Here is a 23,748-nt window from a genome sequence, read left to right on the forward strand (position 1 = left end):
GATCATTCAATCTTTTGCTACGGGGAAAATTTGAATCTTGTGTCAAACTCAAGGCACGGGGGGCCAAATCCGTCCTTTTGAAGCATCCAATTTGGCCCGCAGGAGAACGTAAAAATGATACATGAATCATTGTGTAAATTACCAACTAATTCATTTCCTCCATATACACAAATTCAATAAAACTCCACAATATTTGTGTTTTCCCATGCTTATATCACATGATAGCAGTCATTTTGAACTACAAATAGTTGAAATAACTAGGAATATTTTCTGAGTTTATTCCAAAAATGTCCCTAAATTAACTAGATTACATTTAGAAATCAAGGACGTTTAAAGAGAAAATCCTGTTGGGATGATATCTGTCACTTATTGCTTGAATATTGTCAGTCTCTTACGTATTTTACATGTTATTTATGCATAGAAGTGCAAACTAGGGCACAAAATTCCATGTTTTCCTGCCTAAAATCAATGTCCCACTTGAGATGAAACTGGTCCGCTTTCGGCCCCTGAACTAAATTAGTTTGACACCCCTTAGTAATCCCTTCAAGTTTAAGGGATTTATAAGGACCATATGAAAAAAAAAATGTTCAGTTGGAGTTCAGTTTGTACCTTCTGTTAACATTTGGTTACTTTGGCCTCATTTATTTGGTCATTTTTGACTATTTTCTGGCTAAATAAAAGCCGTAAACTTGAATTGCCTTGGTGTGTTTCCTACTTTGACCCTCGGTCCCTGACAGTATGACACAGACATTTGAATTTAAAGATGAAATACAGGTGTTGTCCAACTATTGACATCTGAGATGCAAACTAATAGAGTTTGTTAGTATTTAATTCAAGTAAAACACACTTTTGTAGTCTAAGTATATGATATATAATAATAACAGACCATTGAAATCAATGAACATTATGTCATTTTCTGCTGGTTGGCTGGAAAAACATCTTTTTCAAGATTGTACACACTATTTATCCTCTGATAGGGATGAAATTAGTGAAATATCAGATGTCAAACAGAACCAATTACTGGCAGAAAGAAAGAAATGCATGTCTCAAACATACAGAGGCACACAATGGACTGTATAGTAATGTGTGTGTGTATTATATTGACACCAAACTTATTCAAATAAACTTCGAAGGTGCCAAAATTCACTCTTACGTTGTAAAGAAGAAGTCTAAAATGTGGGTAAATTTTCCTTTGCAAAGTTTGAAAACCACAAGGATGCTACCAAGAAGCTTCTATAATGGATAAGAAAACTTAAGAATTTGTGTTTTTAAGAACGTGCACCAAAATCCTTCATCTTCATTGACCAATAGCCACTTCCATCCGCCGTGTTACAATTCTTTCACAATTTTTCTGCGGTTTTAACAATAAACCAACATAGTAAGCCTCAATTTGTGACAGACTACAAAATTAAACTGATTAAAAAAAAAAAAAAAAAAAACAACCTCTTTGGTGAGGATCTGTTTACGAGAATAACTGTGATGTCAGGATGCGAGGAACGAGATGTCATATTGGCATTAAATATCACTGAGTGCAGTGTAGTGTTTTTTTTATCAGACTGCCAAATGTGTCTTTTATCAGGTCAGAAATATGAGACAAACATAACAAAGACAAACACTGCCCTCCAGTGGATGCTTGGCGACAATACAGTGAACAAAGGGGGCGTTCAAGAGCTTCGACACTTTTACAAAAAACACAATAATCGAGGAAAAAATAACATGAATATTTAAAGCAATTTTCTTCAGATGTATCATTTATAAGTTAATATGACATTTAATAGTTTGTCGAGATTTCAACAAGAGAACAGGAATCCTATTAGGGGACAATCCTCTATGTGAAATACAGTATGTGACCAATTCCTTTAGGTATCAACAATAGCAGGAACTGTAATACTGATCGCTGCCCACTACAGCATTTGATGCTTATGTGTATATCACCACCTTTAGTAATATAACAAAACAAGCTTTGTGAGAATAGTGAGCTAAAAACACACATTGTATAATAATAATAATAATAATAAATGAATCAGTTAAACTGATACGGCTCATGAATGTTTAGGATACCAAAGGAAACATGCATGGCACTCAGTGCTACAAGTGAAACAAATTCTTGTTTTTTTTTTGCTATCAAAGATTTTGGTGCATCAGGTGAGAGCGTTGAGTGTGGATCAGTAAGTCACACGTTTACGTACCAGCGTCATCACAATGACTCAAGTCTTCACATCTCAGCTACTGTGCATCAGTAGATGCAGCCTCTCGTATTCTGGTTAGATCGTCTTTAAGAGGAGGCACATCAGCCTCTCCTCTAAGATAGTCCTCTGTGCTACAAGCTCGGCCTGACTCCCTCGGCATTGTGGGTAAAAAGTGGCAGAAATGTTCAACTTGAAAGAAATGAGCGAAGTGGGAAATCACAGGCAATCAGTTGTGAGGGATGAAAGCTCTGAGCTTGTGAGTGTAGTGTGTACCATATTTAGATTGGGCGGATAGGAAGAGGAGAGAAGGGCATACTATATTCCTGACTGCCGGTCAAAAAAAAAAAAAAGCTGCTGAAGTCTGAGCCCCCGCCGGCCAGGTAACCCAAAACCTGGAGTGGGGAGTCAGCGTGGGATATGGGGAGAGGAACAATACGGCTCTTTGTGCGAGCTGGGCAGAGAAAACAAACCGTTTCCCCTGGAAAGAGATCATGTTCAGGCTCCATCTGAGAAGACCACACAAGGCTGATCTGAACCTTGTCTGCTCTGAAGAGCCAACGCATGCGGAGGAGGAGGAAGAGGAGCACATCTGGGCAGCTACACAAACACACTTAAGGGGCAAAGTTAGAAAGGAAGAAGATCTGTGATGCTTCTGTCCAAAATGTGGCAAACGCAACCTAACCCATAAGGCTTTGGTCCAGGACAAAATCTGTGGCTGTGTTCTGTCCTTCCTCCATGCTGACTGGTGATATTTTGGCCATCTGGGCTGCTTCCTGGGTTGGCACCCTATTGGTCGACAGGCAGAGCAACACTCTGGCGAGCTGACAGGCTGGGACGCAGGCTTGGATGCTGGGAGCACTTGTCTTCTCCACTAGAGGGCGCTGCACTGAATCTAGCACTGCCTTTCAGTGTTGAACAGGGAATCTGTTCATTAGGCGGAGAGGGTGGGAATGCAAAAACAGAAAACAGAGAAAATTTAGACACGTGGTGAGACTTTTCAAGCTCTGTCACATCCTACGCCAAACCTTTTCCTGTATCAGATAATCAGAGAGAAATGAACTCTAAACAAACACTGAGAATGAGGCTTTCAATCATGTCGACTCTGAGATAACTGTTGCATTGGCCCCAATCAAACAAGGAACATCTGGCCTCTCACACACTTCCACAGACTTTCATTCACATATGCATATTAAACACAAACAGGCGCACACACGTAAGGGCCAAACTAGGGTTCTGTACTCCCTCTGTCCCAATGCGTCTTAGTTTCAAACACACAGCAAATACCCATGTGGTGGGATCAAATTACACGAGGCTGTAAAATATCCCAAATAAAGGCTAGGAAAACTGAGACGTAAAAACAGGCTGTTTCCTGAGGTGAAATCCTTTAGTTTGCTGTGGACTGTGTCACTGCATGAGTTTTTGGAGACTTTTTAGGAGCAGAGACAATAGAGCAGGATAGTAAAGTTCAGTTTAGACCATTGAAGTGGGAGGCTAAAGCCATTCTCATACGGCAGCCATCTCCAATTACACACAACCCGGGAACATAAATCCATCTGCACGACACAAGTTGCACACTGTGATTTCATATGTATTTGTTACTATGGTGGTGCATGAAAGCACAACAAATGACAAAAGAGCAAGGGGGCAACATGTTTATCCAATTACCATCAGACAAAAAGAATAACATGTAGCTGATGCTGACTTTTTGGATATCAAAAAACCTAATATTAGGGTGACCCCTGGCCTTTGGAGTTACGAAGTGGCACAAAAGCCTGTTGAAAACGAATCTATATCTGTAGTATCAGCAAGGTAATCTTTAGACATACAGTAGAATGGTAACATGACCACACTGTGTCAAAATACCAGTGGGCTGAGGTTACAGCTATTTGGACTGAACCAACCATGCATTTGGAATCCTTGATTGATACAAAGCACAAAAAAAAAAACCCCGCTGCATTCTAACAACATCTGGTTGGCAACAGACAGCAGTGGTGAGTGAAGAAAAGCGAGAGTGCACGGTTGATACGTGGAAGAGAATCGAGCCACGGCCAAAATTGGGTGTCATTATGACCTGTGTAATTGGATCGCTACAGTTCTGCCTCTGTGGTTCCTAATGAAGCCCAAGAGCTTGATCACTGCTGTGGACTGGCTCATATTCTCCCCTACCCTCACTTCTATCTGTGCAGCAACCTCCGCATACGTCTGTATGGTGCAATACAATATATCTGAATAATCAAAACAAAAAAAAACTTCTACCCAATTCATACTTTAAAATAAATAGCAACCTAAACACAACAAACTCATTTGCCATTCACTCACATCTCCTAACGACACTTGCCCTTCGTAGCAGGCGGCTATGCAAACAAAGGTCTGTGGCAGTCAGGTTGTGGTGAAGTGATATCTTTTCAAAGTGACTCTCACTGCCTCGTCCCCTACACCTCCTTCCCTTGCTGTAATCCTAGAGCATTGTGGAGTGCAATGTTACTGGGATTCTCTCTCTTTGGCGCCATGCTGTTTAGTGACCATGTGTATACTGTGAAACCTGCCATTAGACTTGAGTGAAAATATGAACATGCCTGGAGTTTCCTTGTTGCTTTTATTCTACTGAATAAAATTAAAATTGCACAAAACGGGATACATCATTTGGATTTTCCTCATTACCTTTACTGTGTTGGCATGATAAGTTGGTCGGGCAGTTCTGGCCTTTCCTAAAATGTGCAACTCTGTAATACCAGATAATGGAAGCTATTTCCTATCTATAGGCTAAGTTTCCTCTCACTGTAACAGAATCCCTCACCTCAGTCGTCTATTTATTTTGATCGCGGATTCGTAGGCATCGCCTCTTCAGAGGTGGCTCCATGTCTTCTGTGGTAGGCACATTCGCAGGGGTCCGCAGGCTGCCCTTGTCCCTGAGTTTGGGCAAGAGCAGTGGTGCGGTGGTCCCAACTGTCTTTGGTGCTGTGGGCAGGGCGTAAGCATGGTCCTCATCAGGAACATGGGAGTCTTCTCCTGCATCTCTAGCTACTGTCACAGGCTCCTCTGACTGACGAACTAGGCCTTCAACCCTCACTGGGCTGACAACAGAGCACTTATTCTCCTTAATAGCTTCCAGCTCACTAAGTGCAGGTTCAAGGGGTGTTGCTGGTAAACTCTGACTTAAGGAGAAGTCTGGACTGGCAGGTGTGGACAATGAGGACATCCCGTTTTGACCGTGGGCGTGACATTTCACAGAAGAGGATGTGGGTTCATGTACATGGCTGCTTCCCATTGGACTGGATTGAGAGTGAGAAGATGGACTATGAGAGTCTTGATGCTGGTGAATAATGTCAACTGGAGGGGACTGGGTTAGGGGAAGGATGGGTTTGATGATATCATGGTGCCCTGATCTGTTGAGCTTTTCTGACTCCCCAAGACCTGAGAGATCCACCACTCCATTGGTACTGGGCTCCAGCTTCACTTGGGTTCGCTGAAGAACTCTTTGAATAACATGTCTCTCTGTCTGCTGATATTTAAAGTCTGCCTGCACCTCTAATCCTCGAGCGGAGCAGGGAAATTCATTATACTGTGTTAGCGGGGAGGATGCTCCACTTTGTGGTGTGGATGCTGGGGACATAAATGACCGCTCTGATTTAACCCACTCTGTGTCCCTGGTAATATGCTCACTTGGGGGTGACACACTTTTTAGCAAGGTTCCACCTAATTTGTTGGCCATTGCTCTGCTCTCTCCTTCGGAAACATCTGGGGTTGGTGCCCTGATTCCTCTGGATCTACATCTGTCTACCCCTTCTGGGACAGGTTGAATAACCCCTCCATGACTCGGAGTTTCCAGGGTACCTTTAGAGGGGACAGGAATTGGAATTGGTATCGGTATGGGGACAGGCAGAGGAACAATGATGGGATAAGGCACCAATACAGTGGGTTGGGGCAAGAGCGGGCTAAAAGATGGTATACCAAAGTTCATCATAGGATGCACAGGAACAGGACCTCTTGGCATCATATTTATAGGAGGAGAATGCAAGCCTGGAAAATAGGCTCCTTGGAAGGGAGGCATTAGTCCAGGGGGGTTTAGAGAAGAAGGGGTAGGGGGCTGCAGGTGAGGAGAGTGAGGAGGTCTATGGATAGGGCTGGCGGGGGGGCCAGGATATCTGGGAACATTCAAAAGAGGGCTTTTCAAGCCCTGGGCATGAAGAGGAGGTCTAATGAAGGGTATGGGGATCTGTGAAACTGGTTTTTGTTCCAGAGGGGGCCGTGGAGGAGGATGGTGAGAGACCTCTACAGAATTGGGTGGTGGAAGAGACTGCATGGACCTCTCTAAGTTCCTCAACCCTGACATAGAGACTTTTGAAAAAGACGAGGATCCTTCTGAAGGAGATGTTGAAGTAGCCTCTGCCGGTCCCTGAAGAAGCACAGACCCTTTTGGGGATAGATTTTTATTTCGAGCTTCCACAGAGCTGCTATTGCTGGTCCAAGACTCAGGAGTGAGCAATCTTTGCCCTGTCACACTGCTTTCTCCCCTTGCCTCATGATTGGGTCTGTTTGGGCTGGAACTGCTGCTGGTGAGTGCTGCACGGGCTTCTCTGTAGAAGACGTCCATCTTGTACTGGTTTAAACACTTGGTACTGCAGAACTGTAGCCTTTCCTCTCCTGATCCAAAGTCCAGGTATTCTTTAGTGTGACGTACATGCTTGCACCAATCGCACACCTGTGGCACAGGGGACAAAGACTGTAGGGGGTTATTGAAGTGACAGGTTCTAGCAGTGACCAATAAGAATGTTCTACAAACATAAGATACAAAAGCTAACAGAAGCTAACTATATAATCATATTTTTCAGAGGCAAATCTTCTATTGACTTTTTTGTGCTATTGCTTTCTAATGGAAATTAAAATATGTATTCAGAGTTTCTTCTTACTCTGACATTGCTGTTGATCTTGATCAGCCTTGATGCATCCTCCGTATGGGGGTGTTGGGGGGATCTCTCACCGTGGAGATCTTCATCCCTGGCCTAGGTGAAACCACAGAGTCAGATGAACCACTGAAGTCATTATTAGCTGCTTCAGAATATTTATTTTCAGTTAACAGATCCCACATGTGTCACAACAAAAAAAAGCAAGTAAATGAAAGAGATAAGAGGTATCACAGAAACTCAATTCTACAACCAAGTAAGGTGATCATGCAAAGGAAGTGTGTTCATCTTATTAATGGCTCTGCTAGTATTAATATAGGAATTTCTTCTTAATTCATGTAAGCAGATCTAATGTGGATCTAAGTGCATATCCATCTCTGTGACCCAATGAGTCGTGTTGAGTTACGAAATATGAGGCAGCTGAAGGTAAGGTATGCAATGAAAATGGACACCTTGCCCCAGGCCTCCTGGCCTTCCTCTCAGACAAGCAGCAACAAGCCGACAGAAATGCTTTCCTCCCCGCCTACAAAAAATGGAAGGGCTTGTTGTGTGCAGTCTGTTCAGCCGTTCTTTGTCTCTCATGTTGTGTGACTAAACAAACCACAGTATAAACAACAGAGATGGTGAAATGCAATACGGCTTGTCACTGCACACCGCTAAAGAAGGTATATCCATGCCATAATGGATTGGGGGGAATTCAAGGCAATGGGAATCAGAGTGGTTCCCTGTGCCTGCAGACCAAATCCACCTAATACGTCTTACCATTTCTGTTAAAGTGAAATTGATACTCGGGGCCTACCGCAAACTTTGACCTTCATCTAACCATTCCTACACTGGCTTGATAAGCCATAACATTATGACTACTGAGAGGTGACGTGAATAACAGTGACTCTCTCTTTATCATAACAGTAGGTGAATAAAATCAGACCGCAAATTAATTTTGATTGAGTTCTTAGATTAACACAGTGGTTCCCAACCTTTTTCGGGTCGTAACCCCATTTTTATATCACAAATTTCTTTTTTTTCCTAGAATTTCTTTTTAGTCAATGTTTGCTATACTGTTACAAATTCAGAGTAGCCAGGATTAGTGCACATGATTAGTTATTTTTGAGGAAGAGAAAGTATAGAATACTTTTGATTGAGATTGTGTGTCAATAACAATTCAATAATAATTACTATAATAATTGAATAATAATAAAAAAGAACTATAGTTTTACTTAGTAATTTTTGTATTAATTACTAGACTTTTCAGATTACCCCATTTTAATTCCAGGCAACCCCAAGGTTGAAAAACACTGGAATAACATAACAAAACCGCAGATAAAGGCTAATTTTATGGATTTGAGCAGGTTCGATAAATGGCAAAAAGTGAAAACCAGAGCATCTCTAACTCTGTCACTAGTGTGAGGAATTTCCAGTCAACAGTGGTTCCCAGTTCATTAAGTGATAAAATAACGAATAAAGCAGTAATGCTTTGACAGTGTTAAGAACAGTTAGGCAATCAAATTCTGTGTATCGAACATATGAAGGAAAAATATCAATTGAGAATTAATGAGTGATGGTAATTTTTCGTTCCCCAGCCACTGACCTTATTGCGTTTGAAGTAGGCCCGTCGGCAGGCGGCAAAACACTTCTCGCTGCAGAAGCTCTTGAGCTCTGAACCCATACACAGGGAGTAGCGTTTCACACCTTCCTTCTGGCACCAAACACAAACTATTTGCACATTCTGCACATCTTCCACTGCAAAGGACAACCCAAGGAGAACAGGAAAATTAACGTTTACCATGCACCTAAATAAACATAAAACCCCAAAACGTTTTTTTTCAGCTGAAAACAATCGTGTTTGAGTATTAAGTAGTGTTGTTGATTGATTCTTATCCAACTCTTGACATTTTAGTCAAATTATTTCATTTAGTCATATTTTCCTTTGAAAATATCAAAGTGACTGCCCTCTATGGGTTGAAAACCAGCTATAACAATTGAATTGTAATTGGCTGAAAAATGGTAGTTTGTGATGTTTTGTTGGCTTTTTATGTCACGCACGAGAACTGTTTGGCTTGAAAGAATTGCAAATAGTGAAGTATAGTGAGTATTTTCGTATAGTTAGAGTAGCATCAATTGTTCTTTAGAGATTTTATAGTATAGACTGGGTGTGTCTGAACAGCTCCAGAAGCCCCGCCCATAATCAGGGCATTTTTTTAAGTTACAGCCTCGACGCACATCAGCCAAAAACTCAGGTTTTAGTTACTCTTCAAAAAAATGAAACTGAACTCTAGGTTCAAAACCTTTGGGAACTACTGTTGTAGATCTACTGGAGTTGTACATTTTTAAAGTGAGATAATTCCTGAAAGCACTGGTTCCCAACCAAACTCGGGTTATAGCGTATACTGGTAGTGGAAGTAGTTGTGATAGGTAAGAAGTTAGCTCAGGTTGGAAATATTCAGACTGCATGAATCCAGCTTCGATTAGATAAAAGCTGCAACATCAGGGCTTGGTTATGTACTGTACTCAGTGTTCTTCACACAGCTTTCCACAGCCTGCTACCAACTGTTCCATCATCTGGTATCAGGCTGTGGCCCAGAGATAAAGATTAAACTTCTCAGTTGTTGTGTGAACCAGATTTTTTTTTAAGGTGTTTTCTGATGGTAGTTTTGATCAAGATAATAAAACAGCATTAAAAAAAGAAATCTTAAGGCACAATAAAAGACCAATAATGTGAAGAACATGGAGACATGTCATTTAATTGCAGCACCTCTTTAGTTTTTACAAGGTTCCTGTTACTGCTCAGAAGTTAATGAGGAAGAAGCTGAAACTAAAACCTGAACCAGCGCCTGCTGCTGACCCTAAACTTTGACCCCGTTTCACATAAATCAAAGGCCAATCACGTGTTATATGATGTGCATCAACCACCCTGCTTTCAACAACACATTTTGTATTCAACAGTATTCCTGAAACCTACCTGCGGATGGCTTTATAAGGGGGACGATTACAGGAGCACTTTTGACCTCCTTGGAGGTGGTCATGGATGAACTTGTTGATGAGGAGGATGGCGAGGAGGAAGGGACATTGGAAGGCTCTCTCTCTCCGCTCCTCATTGCCAGGACGGAGTGGGGGATTTGGGTGTCCAGGCTTTTAGGTTTTGGCAATGAGTTTTCTGTAAGACAAGATGCTAACTTGGGTTTGGTCATGTGATACCAACAGCAGAAATCTAAATACCTTTTTGCATAGAAAGCAAATGTTTCTGAATGAATGAAACCTGAGCAACTGCAAGACGTTTTATTTGTGTCGTGACTCAATGTCCCCGATAAAACCTGCAGAACTTGTTTGTGACTTTGAAATCGATAAGACTGCACCGACGGTGAACTGTTACCACCTGACCTCACCTTTTAGCACAGACACATGCTGACGCCTCTCTCTGTAGTTTCTAATCTCGTTGGCCTCGGACTCTCGCAGGTCTACCTTGTCGTAGCCGTACCATCCCAGGAGCTCATTCATGGTGCTCTCTGCAAATGTCTAAAATGGAGAATAAATGACTGTAAAAACAAAGTGTAACTCAGGCATGGTGTACGCTTTCCTTGTTGAATTACTAGTGGAACTTTTGAACATATGAGACCTGCCTACTCTGAATCAATGTGAGGTTTTCTTTCTGAGTCCCAGCCCTGTTGGAGAAATGAATAGGGACACAGTAGAGTACAGTATGACAGTTTTTCCATGATGTATTCGAGTTGTTTACTCTTTCTAAATCTGAGAGGGAAAGGTTTTAAACCCAACACCAGTGTAAAATCTATGAATCATACTTTGTTTATCTCTTTTAATTGGGAAAAAAAGTAAGGGAAAAAGAAAACTGTTCTTCACAGATGGGATGTGTGGTCTCCTGTTTTTTTTTTTTTTTTTATTACCACCAGATGAAAAAAAAATACAAAGGTCTCTCTCTTTATCCACCCACCTCTCTCAGTGGTTATGGAAGAACCGGATTGGAGGAGAAACATGATCCAGAACGGGCAGAAATCAGAGCGGGACACCCTACACCACAGCAAGGTCCCACGGTTCTCGGAAATGCCCCACTCCTCTCTCCACTTCTCTTTCCAGTGTCCACCGCTCTCTCACTCTCTCTTTTACTCCAGCTTTCCCCGTTCCTCCCACTGCCTCCCCACACCTCCCATCCTCCCCATCTTCCCCTCCATCCCAGCACCTTCCAGTCCTGACACCCGACACAGCGCCGACTCTCAGGTTTCAACCTTTTCTGTGCTGTTGTAGTGCTGTGGTACTGACTGCACATTCTTTCCCTTGCTTTCCTCACTCCGACCTCTGCTCTTCACTAGGGCCTCAAAGAAATGGATCTCCCCCTTGCTTGCTCACTTTCTGCTGCGTGTGTGCGTCTGGGAGATTGTGTGGGTGAGTGCGAGCAGTGGTATCGTTTCCAGCTAAATATGCCTAACGATGATTAAAGTTAGGTATCCAGTGTCCAGAGCTGCGCTGGGCTCTGACGTGGAGGGAGTGGGTCTGACTGTGGTGTTGAAACAGATGTATGACAGAGACAACACTGGATGGACCTCAGCTGGGCTGGAAATCAGCTCATTTAGTTCCCTGTATGCCTCGATTTTCTTCCAACTCACTTTACATGAGCACATCTCTTGGGTTTCACTTCCAAATCTTTCGTAATCAGGGAACTGTAGTGTTGTGCACTAAAGGGTGGGACAATATATCTTACAACAAGGTATCGCGATTTATCAAAATGCCACAAGAGGATATATATCATCAAGGCAGTAAACCTTTCCATCCCTGCTACATCCATCCCAAGCAAGCGTTGCGTTGGAAATGGCATACAAACTCAATAAGTATATACTGTTTACTATATACTACTAGTATGATTAGGATGAGGACTGTTGCCACTGAAGTATACTTCCAAGTTTCCCAAGATGCATTTCGAACCTACAACGACAAAAACCTGAAGCAAACTGAGGCTAAATATATCTGTTGATTCTCCGCCTTTGAAAGTTCTGAAAGCATTTTAAGTGAGAAAGTGACCAAGTAGAATATCAACATGTGGTCATTTCATCCATAAAACTCACGGAAACACATTTCATCTCCACATTTTGGAGATTTTTGGAGATCCGCCATTGTGCAACTGACTAAACTTCTAATTAACTTCAAAACAAGAGCCCCATTATACAAAAGCGCTAAGAACTAATGGAAGACAAGAAGAGATGCTTTTGTTTTGAAAGGGGGATGTTTGACTTTTAGCCGGTCACAGGACGATATTACAGTCTGCTCGCAATGCATCATGGGGCGGTATCCCGATAGGTTTTTCTAGCGTAATCAATTGTCAGAATGCACTAAATATTTATTTTGATGATGAGCAGTACATTACTATGCGTTCCATGTCCAAAAGTCTCAATTGTTACCAGAAATTGTTGACATGCTACTATTGTTGAAAATAAACATGCACATATCTTAAAATCTTAAATCTGGGCTGTGTAGATTGTTCTAGTTTTTCACTTTCCAAAAACATCGTCTCATATCATTATCGTGAGGCCAGTATCGCGTATCGTCCCACCCTAACCTCCACATAAAACCCCTTATAAACACACACCAGTGTCTCTCAATCTATATTTTGGTAACAACTGGGACAATTTTCTTTTTTTTTTTCACGCAACCTTCAAAATCCTGCAATGCTGTTTTTGTTTCTTTGGCAGTTCAGACAAACATCTGCTTTGAGAGAGTGACAAGCCATATCCCAAACCACAGAGAGAGTCGCAGCCAAAGCCAACAAACTTCTAGGCCCGACCCCGAGATTCTACCCAAGCGGGCTTACATCAAGCGAGGATATTGTTTCACATGTTTTGATTAAAATTAGTTAAGATGTAACCCTACACCTCCCCTGGATATCAAACGCTACAATCCAAACCACTAACATGAAAAAGAGCACATTTCCTCTCTCACGAAAGGGCTGGTCTCCCTCAAGAAAACGACTTGTCCTTTTAGATTTCCCCAGCCTCAGCTTGAAGGAGCCTCAAATATCCTTTACCATCACAGTCAGCCGTCTCAGATGTCCAGAGTCCTAACCCAAACAAAGCAGCAAAGCAGACAATCTGTGGATTACTTTCCATGGTGTAATGGACTCATAATGATGAGTGGGAATCATGCCCAGTACTGAGATTTCACAAAACTTGTCCTTTATAACACATTATTTAACACAAAATAATAGGGATTTTTAATTTTTTAAAGTGTGAAAGGTGGGAAACAGGAGCAGGTTACTTTATGCTGTTTAAATCATCTGTGAGTGGCGCATCACGTGAATGCGAGCAACGAGGTGACGCACATCTGGATCTCCAGTGTATGCGCGCGTCCGGCCACAGCTGGACCTAAAGGTCAGCCAGCTCAATTCCAGACACATAGTGACATGTATGATCAAAACTGTCTATGTTCCCACAGTCCTTTCAGATTTCTTTATTACTCACAGGTTATCATAGATTTGTTGTTTTATTTTGGTGATAACTTTATATAATAAGGCATGCGCTCGTTGTGTGTACAAAACGTTAGGAAATAACATTACAAAGGCAACATTCATTGACACCAAACACTGATTGGCGCACAGCTGGATCGCCACACTCCGTGCGTAAAAAGTTGGATGATCAAACAAACAAACAGACACAGACTCACCTTCATCTCCTGGTTGATCTCCCTCTTCACGGGATGTGCGGGTTTTCTGCTGCGTTTATTTTCCGGTGGTCTTCCTTTCTCCATCTCTGGCATAGTCCTGCTGTAGGCTGGATCCGAACCGGATCAGTGTGTGGTGTGTCCGGAGGAGAAGGCTTTAGCGGAGTGGCTCAGAGTGAAAGCTGTCACTCCTGCTGACAGCGGCTGTCATTCCCGGACGTCTGAGTTCCTCATGAGCGGCTTCCAGTGCGTGCGAGTCCGCAGAACATGCGCGCACTCTGCGCTCGAGGCTCCGCGGATGAACGAGCCACACTCACCCTTCCTCTACACCGCCGTCAAGTCACCGTGGACCAACAGTTAAAGTTCCGCTCTGGACTTTCAAAGTACACCTCACCATCGTGTCCCATATTTACATAATAAACATCACTAACAGTTAACTTTAATTTAATGCAGAGAAGAAACAATTACCCATAACTTTGTTGCTGATTATTTACAGCTTCTATTTGCTTGAGAATCTTCTAAAAAAATAAATAAAAAAATAAAATAAAAAAAAATAAAAATACATATATATATTTATTTTTATTTTTTTTTAATTTATATATATATATATATATATATATATATATATATATATATATATTGTAAAGTTAAAAAAAGAAAGAAAAATATGGAAAATTAAACCACAAGTCCCTCGCCTGTATTTGTTGGTTAATTTCCCTTCTAATTGACTGGTTTTATAACCACAGATTTATCACTTTTGTGTGGAGCCCCAGACATGACATCGTAAAAAAAAAAAAAACCAAAAAAAAAAAAACCAAATTGATTTATTGCGACACTAATTTGTGGCCATGAAATACAAATTTGTAGTCATAATTTTTTCATTTTGTATTTTTTACCATGTCATGCCTAGGGCTCCGTAGAAAACTCAACACTAACAAGTTGCCACGAAATACTTGCTGTATTGTCCAAACCAGTTGCCATTTCCTGTGACCATGATAACAACACTAACATTTGGTATTTGCCAAAGGTGGTATGGTGGGTACGGTGCTAAAATAAAGATGGATATTATTCATGCTATTATCATTGTTATGGTATCACCAATTTCGACAAGAGAAGTAAACATTTGCATGATCATGGAGAAAATTCAATCTCCACATAGAACCCCTCATCTCCACAGTGTCTAAATTATTTTAAAATGTAGCTTCTGTCTATTTGACTGCAATAATGAACAAACTATACGCTTTTAGTTCTTGCCTATGAAGGTTTTCAAATTCTTGGTGATGGCAAATCCGGTCAAATTAGTAGATGTAACAACATTTCTCATTTTAAAGGCGTTTTCTGTTCCAAAAGCGACGCTACTGTGCTTTTATTTTGAAATTCCAAAACCTAAGTTTCCGATCAAACTTGCGCTCTCTCGAGGCAGCGCCAATCTCCCCCTGATTTGATGTAACCCAACACCTGGCGCCCACCCCTCCCAAATCTCAACAGATACATTTCATAAGGAATGCAAAGACTGTGTTTTATCTGAGGGGACACAGTACAAACACTGTGTGTATAGTCTTGTCTTAAAATAAAGAGATGAAAAGAGCACCGCGGTGAAATGATACCATGGTAGAATGTTTAGCAGCCTTTTTCCAATGGCATCCTTTTGATTGCGCGTGTGTGTGCGTGTGTGCGCGTGTGTGTGTCTCTGCCTCCCTCCACAAACATGGCTTGAAATGTAAACATTTGTCTCACGGTTAAAGGCCAGTGTATTTATTAGGCTGCAGTGTCGCATTTCACTACCACTGATGAAAGTATTGAGGATATTCGAGTTCAGTGCATAGGAAAACTAAAACTCCACACACTTTACCACTTCACTTAAACAACCCGGTGCCATTTAGTGACCTGTGGCCACATTCATCAAATAACTCACTTTGATGCTATTTAAACTATAACAAAATCACATCATACTTTCCACAGTATTCCTCTGGGCCAGAAATGGGCAACTTCTATCACATTACAAGGTTTCACGTCAATATTTAATGTAATAATCAATATGAACATTATTATAGTCGTTTTTGTGGTGATTTTGTGTGTTTTCAATGTCATTTTGTGTGCTTTCTGTTTAATTCAATGTGTTTTCTTCATTTATTTTGTGTGTTTTAGTAATAATCTTGTTTATTTTTCTTATCATTTGTGTGTTTTTGATATGTTTTAATGTTTTCCCTCAATTTAATGTTTTTTTTTTTTTTGTCGTCGTGTGTGTTTCTGGTGTTATTTTGTATATTTAGTTTCATATTTTTTGTTATTTTGTGGATTTTTGTTGGTGTTTCTGTGTTCTTGGTAGCCTTTTTTTTTAACTTTTGCATGTTTTTTTTCTCCTCATTTTGTGTGTGTTTTTTTTTAAACTGTCATTTGTTTTTTATTTTATTTTTTCTTTATTTGATGGATTCCTATAGTCATTCTGTGTATATTCTCTCAACCTGTGTCATAGTGTCTTTTTGTGTGTTTTCTTCATTTATTTTGTGTTTGAGTAATCATTTTGTGTCATTTTCTTGTTGTTTGTGTGTCGGTATTATTTAGAACATTTTCCATCATTTTTGCATGTTTTTATTGTCGTTTTGTGTATTTCTTGTTTACTTGTTTCTTATTTTTTAGTTCCTGGTAACATTTTGTATATTTTTCTCTCATTTTGTGTTTTTTTTTTTTTTTTTGCTGTCGTTTGTTTTTGTTGTCGTTTTGGACATTTGTTGTGAATTCTTATAGTCATCTTGTGTATTCTTCTTTCATTGTGTGTGCTTTTGGTGTCATTTTGTGTATATTCTCTACTTTTCTGTATTTTCTTCTTTTTTGTGCGTTCTTGGTATTGTTTAGTACATTTCCCATCATTTGTATGTCTCTTGTTGTTATTTTGTGCGTTTCTCTTACTCTTGTAGTCATCTCGTGTGTTTTTCTAATCAATTTGTAACTTTACTTTTGGAGCCGCACAAAATTGTTCCAAGGGCCAGATGTGGCTCCTGGGCCCCCAGTTGTCCATGTCCGTTCTGCGCCATTAAACACTGAGGACCTATTCAGGCCTCTTAGAACTTATGTTTTACTTTTTTCATATCTCTCCTTTCCAGGGTTTACCTGTGAACTCTAGAAACCCAGGTATTGAGAAGCAGGCGCAGACCTTTTCCTCCTCCTGCCTCAGCGCGCTCTGGTTGGAGAAATCCAGGGATCACGCTCGTGTAAACAGAAACTCGATCCACCTGCGCCAAGCTTAAGTTTCGCCCCCTCGTAGACCCGCTGATGACACCCGATCCAGCCCGGCTTTGGGAACAGGTCTTATCTGATGCCTGACAAAAGGCCCCCTCTCTGCTGCTCACCATAACAGCGCACATCTGGTGCCTCTGCAGGGAGCGCTGTCCCTTTGGCTGGAAATGGGAGTAAAGACCATCTCACATGTTCCCTCAGAAATCCACTTAGACAAATGACAGAAGACTGCAGGCAGCCTTTAGGTCTAGAGTTACAATCCCCAAACATCTGGAGCAAATCAGGAGAATTGGCCACTTGGTGTTTGATTGCTTGCAATAGCTACAGAACCACGGCTCATAGGTACAGACATGTGAACATATCAGCTATTTAGAAGAGGAAACTGTCCATTTCGTTTGGTCAGGGTTAATACAAGGATACAATAGGACGACAGAGGGCGACGTTCATCCATCAGTGCTAAATAATTACACCAGAGAACACAGCCCGGTGGTTTCCCTGCATCACATTTCATGCAAATATAGCCAGCATCATAAGGGCAATGGTGTCCTGTGACTACACTCATATACTGGCCTGCATCATGGAAAATGATGCTTCATAATTCAATACTGTAAGACCATTTCAACGCTGATCAAAACACAACAAACTCAAACATTGTCTCTTTAAAGAAAAACAATACTACTACTACTACTACTACTACTACTGCTGCTGTTGAAATGGATTATCACTCATTTGTTTCTTTTTTTAACACACTATAATCAAATATATTTATACTCAATAATTCTATTCATAAAATATATTCATGTCAACTTTCATACCGCAAATTTTTATTGGAACAAACAGTTTTAGAACATCTGATTTCAACTTCATCTAAATCTAACAATAACACAAGCAAGTACGTATAAGCGATTAGACAAATCAGATGTAAATAACTGCATGGGACACTCATACATTTACCACCAAAAAAAGAAAGTTTGACCAAAAGGCATAAAATCTAAATAATTGACAAATAAGAATAATTCTATTTTAAATATTAAACTTAATACACATTAAACAACTCATATAAATAAACAGATACAATCAACCCCTAAACGATAAACAATAATAATGAATAAATCAATAATCTGGAACATAATTTGTATTGCTTTATATCAGCCGTAAATGTGATCTTTAAGTAACTATTAAAAGAATACTGTTAGATAAAAAACTTTTGAAATCTATGCTTTGACCTGTATGTATTCGTGTTTGTCTTTATCTTAGACAAGCTCATGTTTGTAGCTGACAAACGCAAATGTTTTACGTATCACAACAAAAGAAGACACGTGTCCCAGCTATGTGCGGGCCAAGGGAGGAGGAACTCTATATAAAAACATAGAATAAAAATAATGCTGAAAAAACTACGTTCAAGGCCCAGTGAGTGAGCCTGCTAATATAGAATATTTGCATTTCCTGAAGAAAATGCTAGTGAGGATGCAGGTGCTGGCCCGCATCATTAGTTTTCATTAGCATTAGCATTAGCATTAGCATTAACGTTAGCGTTAGCATGCCTCCTGCATCCTCAATAATAATAATAATAATAATAATAATTATTATTATTATTATTGTTATAATATTAATAAAAATAATAATAATAATAACAACAACAACGATAATGATAATAATCTTTTTATTCTTCATAATCATAATAATACTATCGAACCAAGTGATGTAATAATTTAGGGCCAAGCCCATTGGGGTAAATTGCAATATTCATTGAAAATATATATTTTTTTTATTTAGGGTTGATTTTAAAAAGTAGATGACAAAGCACAACCTAACGTTACCTAATGTAACTTAAGTGAACCCCTCAAAAAAAGGACCAAGCGGGTCAGATAATGGATGGAACTTATCGGTAAGTGGATTAATTCGTTCTTTCCTAATGTATTTCATATATTTATCATATTACTTATTACTCAGCGCAACTTTATTTGTATAGCACTTTAAGGCAGTCACAGCTGGCACAAAGTGCTGTACGCAACTAAAACAAGAATAAAAACTATATCAGGAGCTGGTGACCCATCAAAGGGAAAGTAATTAAATAAAACATATACAGTAGCTGGTGATATGCACCTATTCATGTTGGTTGCAAACACGTCAATAACCAAAAAAGAAGAAGACGTAAAACTGACATTATTATTATTTTATGTCATTATCTTCAGCATGAGGATATTGATTTTCCTTACTTGTTTGAATGGAGAGAAAAACCTTTTTCTCTAGTAATTTCCAGAGGTGATAGTAATGGATTACAAGTACTCACGTTCAGTGGCGGCTGGTGAATTTTTCTCCAGGGCGGGGGCTACAACTCCAAAATAGATAAACATCAAAAACAGTTTTGTGTAGCTTTGAACAAATAAGTAAGGACAATTGCACTTACAGAACTGCTTTCAAACTAACCACATTTATTGAACCCATAAACAAGTAAGAACAAATATAGTACATAGTAATAGTATATACCAGTGGTTCTCAAACTTTTTTGGCTCAAGTACCCCCTTTCTCTCATTTCTGAATCAAAGTCCAACTACCACATTTTGCTCAGAATACTATGAAAAAACAACAACAGATCATAATGATGGAATGAATGAGTGATAACACACATTTTAAAGAATCTCATTTTGTAAATAAGTGGAAAGAAACAGTATTTAGTGCCTCCTGAATAGATTTATTTCTATAGTTTTTATCATTTATGATCATCTCCCTCCTGATGTGGGACCAGGAGAATGATCCTTGTTTTTTCAGTATTCGAATCAGTATCATTTCTATCATCATTTTGTGGGTTTTCTGTGTCAATGTGTGTGTTTCTGGTTTCATTTTGTGTATTTTGTCTAAAAGTATTCCATCTCAGTCTGTTTCTGATGTCATTTTGATGTCATTTTCTCTGTTATGTTTGTGTAATTTGTAGCAATGTGTCTTTGTTGTCGTTTTGTGTGTTGCTGGTAATAGTATTTTAATCTATTAGTGGGTGTTTTTGGTGTCATTTTGCAGATTTCGTTGTTGGTTGTCTGTTCTTTTTATTATTCAGTATATTTTTCTCTTATTTGGTGTTTTTATTGTCGTTTTGTAAATTGCTGGTAAAATTTAGTAGTATTATCATTTTGAACTAAAGAAATAAACATTATAAAACCCCACATTTTTAATGCTTTCATTTATTAATTTCCCTTCTCTATCTCTCTTAAGTACCCCTGTAGTGCCATCGCATACCCCTAGGGGTACACGTACCACAACTTGAGAAACTCTGGTACATACAATACAGTGAGTGAGTGTGTGTCAGGGTTATTATACTTCTTGATATGTAATTTGTTTTGTTTTTTAAATTTTGTTTTTCAGATTTGACCTTTTTTTTCAGTTTTAGTTAGTTTAACAAGTAATTAAATAAAAATGGGGGTGAAAAATGAAGTGGTAAATGAATATACATCATTTAAGACGTATTTAAGATGTGAAAAAAATATAATTTAAGACCTAGTTTACAAAATATGGACATGTTCAAGATTTGAAATCATCAAATGTAGTTTGTTCAGGTTTCTTTGCCTTCTCTGAAAAGTGCTTTAAATGGGTCCTACCTGTCTTTATCCATGCTGAGTCAGCAGGTAAGCAGGGAAAGCAGAATTATTTAATTTCTCTTTCTTCATTTTGCTTCACCTTCTATCGTCCCACGGTTTCACCTGTCAAAGCCACTTTATGACGGACCACTGTGACGTCAGCCCCTCCCATGGGCGCAGGTAAACTGCGCCCAGACACATTCCAATCACCCATATTGAAGAGGCGTTACTATGAATGCAAAACTTTGAACGAGAGTGGACGGTAAAGATTTTTGCGCCCTAAACAGGAAACACGTCATCAACAATCAGACACACATGAACGAAACAACTTCACACATCATCATTATTATCTATATAATATGTATTCTGATTATCTAAATACAGATATACATTTGTTTCGTAGTATTTTTAATTCATTATTATTTTTTATTATTTTAATTTCTCACTCAAACATGGTAAGTGGTGGGGCGGCGCCCTAGCGCCCTCTATTGGCCAGTCGTCATTGCTCACGTTACTGTAATTGAGTTGCTTATATGGGAATTAATACTTTTTAAAGTATATTTCTAAATCAGTAATTTTACAAGTAATTAACTAGATTTCTATACCCAACCGTTACTGAGTAAATTAGATTTTTTAGTTTTTGTTTTAAAATGATCAATGGACATTGTGAAAATACAAAAAAATTAACTAACCAGACAACAATCAAATGCATCACATCACAACCGACCAACCAGATTAAACGTAATTTTTAAGAGTTAATAAATGTAGCAATACTTAGAGCCTGAGGATTTTTTTTTTTAATTTTATTTTGAAATGAATTCGTTGGTTTTTATTTTATTGAAAATAATTATTTCACATTTTGACAAACCTAGATGCCTTTGTGAAAAATAAATTAAGTTCCAATTGTGCAAGATTTTGTCCTTTCCTTTTTAAGTTTATACGAGATGTTTACTGTATACAAGGGAACCGTGGTAAGATATATTACCAACAATAAACATGGGGGCGAAAGTAACTATAGCAACTTTTACTTTGAGTAATTTAACTGAGCTACTTTTTACTTGTACTCCTACTTGAGTATGATATATCAGTAATCTTTACACCTCTGTTAGTTTATTTTGAAAAAGGAACTTCCTAATTTACCAGTAGATCGCATTTTAACCACTAGATATCGCTGTTGTCTCAGTAATTTAAACGCAACTGTCCAACAGGTTGTTGCCTGTTGTTTGTTCCACCAGTAAAGATTTTAAAAAGGAGATAAAACCTGAATTTGTCTCTATTATTTAATTGAAATCCTTTATACTATGACGCATCTGTGAGATGATACGTTTTATTATGTAAATAGTGGTGTTCAAGTCCTGCTATGGAGGAAAAAGGGACAGTTTTTTTTTTTTACAGTAAAAGTAAAGACAACCCCAAGGTATCCGCCATAGCGCATGCGCACTCAAGAACCAATTAGCAACGCCTATAATTAAGCTCACCATTAACCCAGGGGGTATAGCTCAAACCCTTTGGTGGGTTGAAATTCCGTCCCCTCTGACGGGAAGTCTGCCGGGGACTACGTAAGTGACGTCATAGACCTGGGGCTGGTATAAAAGGTCGAGCCCGTCCACTTCAGAGAGAAGCAGCGCGTGTCTGTGTGTGTGTGCGCAGCTTTCACCCTCACACTGTGGTAAAGATGACGCCCGTTCAGCTGGGAGTGCTGTTGTTCGCATTATGTTTATTCTCACAGGTAGGACAACACGTTTTATTATGCCATACAACGGTTTATTTGGTTTCTTATCAATTTAAATGATTTTTTTTTTATTTTTAAACGTATAGAATGTATGTGGTGTCAAACTCATTTTATTAAGAGGCCCACAGATCTTTTTTCTGTTTTTTTGTGGGGAAAAAAAGCTAATTCAAAATTAATGTGCCCTGGTTTGCACTCCTACGTATAAATGATCTATAAATTATGTGAGTACAGTATATCAGTCCCTGCAGGATCTTCACTTAAATTTAACCGATTTTGAGAATTTTGGGGAAATTTCGTGGAATAATTTGATGAAAATTTGCCAAATTTTGGATAAATTGAGTTCTTTCAAGAAATTTGAGATGAGAAATGACTGTCGTCATGTGATATAAGAAGTGGAAAACTGAGCTCTGCAAATACTATGGATTTTTTTGTATTTGCAGGAGCTGAGATATCTACAACCAAATTAGTTGGTAATTTACAAAATGTTTTGTTTTTCTTTTTTCTATTATTTTCACTTTCTTGGGTGGGCTGAATTTGATGCTCTTAAAGGCTGGATTTGGCCCCAGGGCCTTGAGTTTGACACATGTGGGATAGTCTGTAATACTGTATGCTTTATAGTTTGATTTGGATTGCATTCAAAGAGCAAAACTCGTGTGATATTGATTCTGTTCTATCAGCTGGTACATTTTATTTTGGTGGTTAACTTTAAATACACTGTATTTCATTGGCTGGTACTTCACTCCTTGATTAGCCTGTACATCAATGGATCAATGATTCAGTTGCTGTGTATTGTCTAACAAACTCAAGGTGGAGGAAGAATCTAAAGTTTCTTTTCAGAGCAGCTTGCCAAAAGTAACCTGAGACACACCTGCGGAAACTTGGCTCTTTTTCCCCCCTCCTTTTGGTTTATGTGGATCACCAAGAAGTCTTCCTGACAAACATCGTTATTTGAAACAATTTATTTAAAATTCTCTGATATTAAAGATTGTGTTTGACCTTATCTTCCTTGGTAGGTGGTGTGCCAGAACAGCACAAACCCAACAGGTGCAGGAAACTCCACCATGAACTACACCACCATGGCCCCTGGCAACATGAGCGGCTCAGGCAACATCACCGTCACTCCCACTGCAGCGGGCTTCTTGCTTCATGCAGGACCCTTCTCCCTCCTGATCCCCATCATGGTGGCCTCCTCCCTCCTCCAGAACCCCTACTGAAACCCGGACCCTGTCGACACCTCACCATGCAACACCTCTTCATTTCTCATCCAGCCTTTGGCTTCAGAGACCATGTGACTAACTTGGATGGACTCCACTACTCTGTACGTCCCTGTTTCAACATATATCCACCATAAAGGCGTTTGGGACCCAATTCTCATGGCTTCACTCCCCATGGTTCACGCTCTCTGCTTCCACCCTTTTTTTTTCTTTTGGCTCTTGTTTCCATAAGTCGCATCA

General features: G+C 39.5%; 1 protein-coding gene across 6 annotated transcripts; it reads right to left on the reverse strand.

Annotated features, from left to right (window-relative positions):
- Window positions 1-783: 783 nt before the first annotated feature.
- On the reverse strand, window positions 784-14,093 carry LOC114457804 (sine oculis-binding protein homolog). 6 transcript variants are annotated; one of them, XM_028439896.1, is made up of 8 exons: window positions 13,757-14,093; window positions 13,009-13,154; window positions 10,477-10,606; window positions 10,053-10,262; window positions 8,682-8,833; window positions 7,100-7,192; window positions 4,987-6,912; window positions 784-3,113 (listed from the first exon to the last, which is right to left on the reverse strand). In XM_028439896.1, the coding sequence occupies exons 3-7, from the start codon at window positions 10,586-10,588 to the stop codon at window positions 4,996-4,998; spliced, it is 2,484 nt and encodes an 827-aa protein (XP_028295697.1). In that variant the 5' UTR covers window positions 10,589-10,606; window positions 13,009-13,154; window positions 13,757-14,093; the 3' UTR covers window positions 784-3,113; window positions 4,987-4,995. The 6 variants fall into 6 exon arrangements, with proteins under 6 accessions (XP_028295697.1, XP_028295696.1, XP_028295694.1 ...); XM_028439895.1 differs by lacking the exon at window positions 13,009-13,154 and having other exon boundaries at window positions 4,987-6,891; window positions 10,053-10,247; XM_028439893.1 differs by lacking the exon at window positions 13,009-13,154 and having other exon boundaries at window positions 10,053-10,247.
- Between the last annotated feature and the right edge of the window lie 9,655 nt (window positions 14,094-23,748).

The sequence above is a fragment of the Gouania willdenowi genome, chromosome 24 (genome assembly GCF_900634775.1).
Source record: "Gouania willdenowi chromosome 24, fGouWil2.1, whole genome shotgun sequence".
Taxonomy (NCBI): Eukaryota; Metazoa; Chordata; class Actinopteri; order Blenniiformes; family Gobiesocidae; genus Gouania; species Gouania willdenowi.